At 34.0% G+C, this 6,000-nt stretch overlaps 1 protein-coding gene across 7 annotated transcripts in view; it reads right to left on the bottom strand.

Moving 5' to 3' along the window:
- Nucleotides 1-24: 24 nt before the first annotated feature.
- CCDC141 (coiled-coil domain containing 141) overlaps nt 25-6,000 on the bottom strand; it is a 57,845-nt gene continuing 51,869 nt past the window's right edge. For 4 of the 7 annotated variants that reach the window (XM_010713550.3, XM_010713545.3, XM_010713546.3 and 1 more), the window contains 4 exons: nt 1,901-2,055; nt 1,674-1,803; nt 1,414-1,579; nt 25-308 (listed from right to left, as the gene is read on the bottom strand). In XM_010713550.3, coding sequence (XP_010711852.1) covers nt 176-308; nt 1,414-1,579; nt 1,674-1,803; nt 1,901-2,055 — 584 coding nt within the window. In that variant the 3' untranslated portion in view covers nt 25-175. Of the gene's footprint in view, nt 309-1,413; nt 1,580-1,673; nt 1,804-1,900; nt 2,056-6,000 lie in introns of those variants that run through there. The other 3 variants (XM_010713547.2, XM_010713552.2, XM_010713551.2) reach the window with 3 other exon arrangements.

The raw sequence follows: 6,000 nt of genomic DNA, 5'->3' as shown, positions 1-6,000 counted from the left end.
AAAAATAAAACACAGACCACTGCTTAATAACTGCTGGGCATTACTGAGTTTTATTAATAATGATTTATAGAGAAATCAAATATAAATTTCAACCTAGATACACATCAAATAGCTCTCAAAGATTCATTTTCTCATCACACAGGGACATAGCAAACAAGATGAATCCCCTCATTAATCAGGTGCAGTTCATCTTCTGATCCTTGGCAGTAGGCTGAAGTAAACCAGGAACATGTTCCAGACTGAAGCTAACATCTGGTGGTCTCACAAGCTCAAGATACACTCCTTGAAGCCATAGTTTCTCTTTAAACCTTTTATTTAAAAAACAAACAAACAGTTTATATTGTCTGTGTTTTAAACTGTGGCAGCTGCAACATTCCCTTTCATAAGCAGCATTGTAGTGGTTGATACAGATTCTTGGTCTTGAGATGATACCAAATTAAAGATCAAGTACAGAGTGACTACATACAGAACATAAATTATCCTTTATCTTACTAACAATAAGAAATAATCGGACGGTACTTATGGTATAAGAAACAGGAGAATAATGAAAAAAAGAAATCTAATCTTTCTATACAGTCTCCATGTTTTAATCATGTGCAATATGCTGAGTTCTGTATCAGCATCAAGTAAAATTAATGCAATTTTATATTTGATTCCACTGCTTTGGAATACTTGTCATCTCACAGTGATACAGAGATACAAAAAAAAACAAAATAAAACTTGTGAATCAATGCTTAATCAGCTGATTTTTCTGGAAAATTAAATCATGACTACTAGAGGATTTTGTGCATGTATCCGTTTATTTCATTTAATAAATTCAAATAACAGTGAGCAATATTCTGCAATATGAGAGAATTAGTGTGTGTTTATATATACATATATGTATATAGAAAATATCAGCTGCCTTACTTAATCAACTTGCTTTTGCAGAGAAAGCAATACCTGGCTTTTGCAAAACATTCATTAGTGTTGTGCAGATGTTAAAAAGAAAGTTTGTTATGACAAATACTTTTGTCCCTCAAAAAGAAAATGTCAACATGCTAAAAATGATTGTATTCTCAGGTCATGTCAAGAACTTACTGCATAACCAAAGGAAAAATATCTGAACTTCTGGAATAGTTTGTACCTTTAAATTGTTCATTTGTAAGTTAATATTGAGATTAAGATACCTAGATTAACAAAACAATCACTGAACTAAATACCCCGTTCCACATAAATTTCATTTGCTATCATACTATAAAGTCTTTAACAAAATTTAATACCACCGGGTGCAGATAAATGCAAAAGTGTAGAAGCAGCCACATCACGTGCTTTACATTATGCAAAAATTCAAAGGATCAGAAAGAGTGTTATATGAGTGCTTTGAAAATTAAGGTTACTGCAGCTATTTAAGTATTACAAGATGTAACACACCTTACTGGGAGATGTCTAGGGACTGGCATTTGGCCTCTCACACAACACATGTCCTGGGCTTGTACAAGTTCAGCTGTGGTGACATTCCTTTTTGTTGAGAAGTACCCATTTTCCCATTCTGATTTAGCCTGAGTTACAGTGGAAATTTCTGGGTTTTTATTTTTCTCTGAAATGAGACAAACACATCCAAAATTGCAAATTAAGCTTTCATTTATTACAGCAACATGCCTTAAAGCATACCCTTGGCCAAGGTGAATCACCTATCACTGTTACTGTAGCAGAACAGTGTGCCTTTCCAACTTCATTGCTGGCAAAACAGATATACTTCCCAGTATCAGCAAGGGCTACATTTCTTTTTAAGAGGTAGTAGTTATCTCCTAATTTCTCAGTCTGTAAAACAATAGAATGCACATAGGAGATTATTAGGAGCATAAAGCAAAATATATTATCTTTCTCTGAGAAACATTTCAAGAACATTAGAACATACACTGACGTCTCCAGCAACTACTTGGATATCATCCTTGCTCCAGTAGACATGTGGTTTGGGCTTTCCATGTATAGTGCAATGCAGGATTAAATCTTCTCCTTCTTGAAGAGTTGTGTGTCCAAATTTTTGTATGAAATTTGGCTGTTTTCCTTGTACTGAAAAAAAATGATGCACTGTATTTTAAATGGCACCACTAAAACAGATGAAGAAATATCTGTTTTAATAGTTAGAATATTTACAACATTGCAAGACTGGAACAAGCAGATTTATTTATCTATATAATATAAAGTTTGCTGAAACACATGAAGACTAAACATCTAATAATTTCATGCATCAACATAGTGATATTAGTTCCATGTTAATGTCAAGGAATCATGTTTGTTGTACAGGTAGTAGGTAACTATATGTTGATTGTTGTGCTTCAGTAAAGAGCAGAAGATAAATATTCCACATAAATTTAAAGGAACAAAGTTAAGATAGTTAACCCTTGTATTTAGTGCACTATTGTACATCGCATCCTTTCTTCTTTTGATTTACACTATTTCAAAACGAAAAGTAACATCTCACAAAAGCACCCAGCATCTGAATCCAAAATATGACGACTGAGCTAGATATTTTTGCAAAATATCAGTGTGGGGAGTGAAACATTTTCACTCCCTTGTATTAACAAAGCTATTGCTTAGATAAGCTGCTTTACATCATTCCCATACTGTAGGTCTGAGGCCACAACATAGAGCAGAAGTGTATAAATTTCACTCTCATACTCTTGCTAATCTTAAGTCTGTATTAACGAGTGCCAGCTCCGTTCTCAGCTGTTGAAAGCTAGTACGCAAAAGCTGCCACCATAATTTCATTGCATGCACCTGAAGTAGAATTTTTGAATCTGCAGCTTTATTTCAACAGGAGAATCAACCAATCTCAAAAAAAAAAAAAAAAAAAAAAAATCAGATCTGAATGGAAGCATGACAATGATCAATCAGATATTATTTTGATTTTGGATCAGTAGTCAGCAGAACATAAAAATTAGAATGACCAATTTCTGGGCAACAAAGGGAAAAGTACATGCAGAGAAAACTATTAAGTGGCCTATAACTCTTAGAAAAACACGCTATAGAACTCAACAGTGCAGCAATCTGATGTAAAATGATGTGATCATACTCTGCTAACAACTTTCAAAAAGGAACATATAATGTTTCACCAACAGTTTTCCCATTATATCATGATTAGATGTCAGAATCACGGAATCATGAGGGTTGGACAAAACCTCTAAGACCATCTAGGCCAACCATCAATCTATCAGCATCATGCCCACTTTTTCCTGCATCACAAAAAGAAATAGTTGAGGCTACTGAAAACCCATTCTGATTGCTTCAGGTAAGAAAAATGTTTATGATCTGAATATCCTTATCCACAACTCCACTGTCCTTGAATATCATGGTGTAAACTCATTAAAGAGAATCTGTCTTGTAATTTTTAAAGGCATAGCTCCTCTAAGTCACAAAAGAAACACGGACACACAGTATACTAACTTAACCTGGCAAAGTCTCCAGAGAAAGGTCCAGAAATAGGCATACCTTACCAGTCATTTGAGAGGAAGTCACTTTCTCCATTGCAGTTCCATCCACATCTGATTCAAACACAATCAGAGGAATGCCTCAGCCTCCCTTAGCCTACTAACTCATACGAGGCCCACAATCAGACTCTTTCTTTTGAAAAATGAAAAGAATTAGCCCCTTCCCCTTAAAATTTATACATGTTGTGTAAGTACCCTTTCATACAGTTCCACTTCTAGTCAGACAATCTTGTTCAACTCTTTCTTAATAAGTTCTTGTATATAAAAGAAGGAGGAAGTGAGGTTAGGTTAGTAATGTGCTTCATTAGAGTATTTATGTTGCAAGGCTAAAGAGATATCTAAGTCTGCTTTTTAAGAGAAGAGTCAGAAAGATTTTCATATTCTGGTATCTTGACATAACTGTAGGTTCAAAACTGTGACTGTGATTAGAGAAGCTCAGTAGTGTAAAATAAGAAAGCATCAAAACCAGAACAAAAACTAGCCAAATGTACTTTCTGCTTCTACATAACATTTAAAAGAAGGAGAAAGTAAAGTATGTGCTACTTGAAATATAAAGGAAAAAAAAAAAAAGTCTAGCTTTGAAATTATTGCTGAAATTCACTGGCTTAAGGATGTCCTTCTCCAGCCAACAAAATTGAGCATGGGTGTTGTTTTAACACTACATCATAGCAATGATCAACTAGAAGGATATAACATCAATACAGTTTCCTCATCTGGGAAGTCTTCCAGACTATCAAATCGAATTTCATTAAGCAATGCATTCAAGAAGTCCATTAAGATCAACTACCTTCCACACCTTGTTCAGTACATTAGCTACAGAAAAACATATCAAAATATGTCTTTTTTTAAAAGAAGAAAATGAATACGGAAATTACAAACTTCAATCACAAGTCTCATTTCATGAGTTATTGAACCATGATTCAGAATAAAAGAAAAAAACAGAATTGTATTGATTTAAAAAGTGTATTTCTGCAAAGGGTGAAGTCTGAAATGCTAGTTCCAGCCTTCCTACTATAGGACAGGGAGATTCACCACACATTGCTGTCTTGCTCCAAAGGTGACTCTCCTCCAACCCAAAGGTCAAATATATCTCTTAACTTTGCTCTCTTTCCATTTAAAGACCAAACAATGAACATTCTAGCATTGAACTTCTTGCAATTTTCAAGATGAAGCACCTATACATTAAAACTAAGATGAAACTTTGAGTCTAGCTCTACAGAACACAGACCAAGGGCAACTCGTCCTGGCCCTAGCCTTATGTTAATGATTAATTTAAAAGCCAGATTCTGGCAGAGGCAAGGGAGAAGGAAGCTGTATCTCTGCTTTCACTCCTGTTTAGGGTTTCTTTTTTTTTTTTTTCCCCTTTGGGACTTACACTTAGTCTTAAGTGAAGGCAAAAGTGTTTCAAAAAAGTGATCTGAATGGCCTATAAAGTTAGAAAAGCAGAAAACAAATCAAAACAACATATGAGTACTTTTAATTTCTGAATTAAATTAAATTTCTGGCTTCTGGAAGAATCACAGCTCTCAGTAAAAGTATAGGACTGAAGTCCAGCCATCACTTAGTTTTTTTTCAAACAGAAAGTGAATGTTATGAATAAGATTGTCAAGCAGTGGCAGCTCTTCAGCATAAAAAAAAAATCTTAGTATTCATAGAGGAGGCATTTTATGTTTGTTCTTAACACACTTCCTAATATAATGGTTATGCAATTCAGCTTGCTCATACAGGTTCCTTGCTTTATGTTTGCAACAAACAAAGAGATAAAGTCACAAAGACATAAGAACACTAAGCTGAATTTTACTTTTTGGAAAATTGAAAGATTGAAAATCATATTAATTATTAAAAATAGCTTTACTGTGAAATAGCACACTTTTGGAAAAGAGTTGATTTTTATACCTGGGTGATCGGATCAACATTTTCAGGAGATGACTGAACTCAAAGTTGTTTATTTGGGGTTTAGTCAAATATTTTGTTCCCCCATTTGTTCACTACCTCTTATTATCTTCCCTCTCTCATTGCTATGAGGTTATATTCCCTTCTGAACGTCTCCTGTTTCGAAGTCACAGGAATTTTAATAAAGTTACAGTCACTGAGCCAAAATATCTAAATGTCAGTCTTCAATTTCATCGACCCCTGCAAGTTCAAGTATGTATTCTGCTCACAGCCTGCTGCCTGGTAAACGACTTATTTACTTTATCTTGCATAATTTACTGAAAAGAAATATTTCTTCTCTCTAAATTTTCCATATCAACATAGACATAACATGAAAGCTGTAAATCAATGATGTAGGAAAAAAGCATTCAGCTTTTGCCACAATTGTTTTTACTGTACTTGCACAAGTGCTAAAGTTAAAGAGAGACTTAATTTTCATTTAAACATTTATAAGTGGAACCTTTTACTGATGCTTTTGTCAAAGGTTAAATCAAATTACATAATAAATAACATCCATGTCTGTTCATATTATGATTTGTTATATGTAGACAAGTTTTTATTTTGGATTTACCACTTACTAAAGGAGAATTCTATT

The sequence above is a fragment of the Meleagris gallopavo genome, chromosome 7 (genome assembly GCF_000146605.3).
Source record: "Meleagris gallopavo isolate NT-WF06-2002-E0010 breed Aviagen turkey brand Nicholas breeding stock chromosome 7, Turkey_5.1, whole genome shotgun sequence".
Classification (NCBI taxonomy): domain Eukaryota; kingdom Metazoa; phylum Chordata; class Aves; order Galliformes; family Phasianidae; genus Meleagris; species Meleagris gallopavo.
Note: the sequence above shows the minus strand (reverse complement) of the source record. Positions and strands in the feature narration are given on the sequence as shown.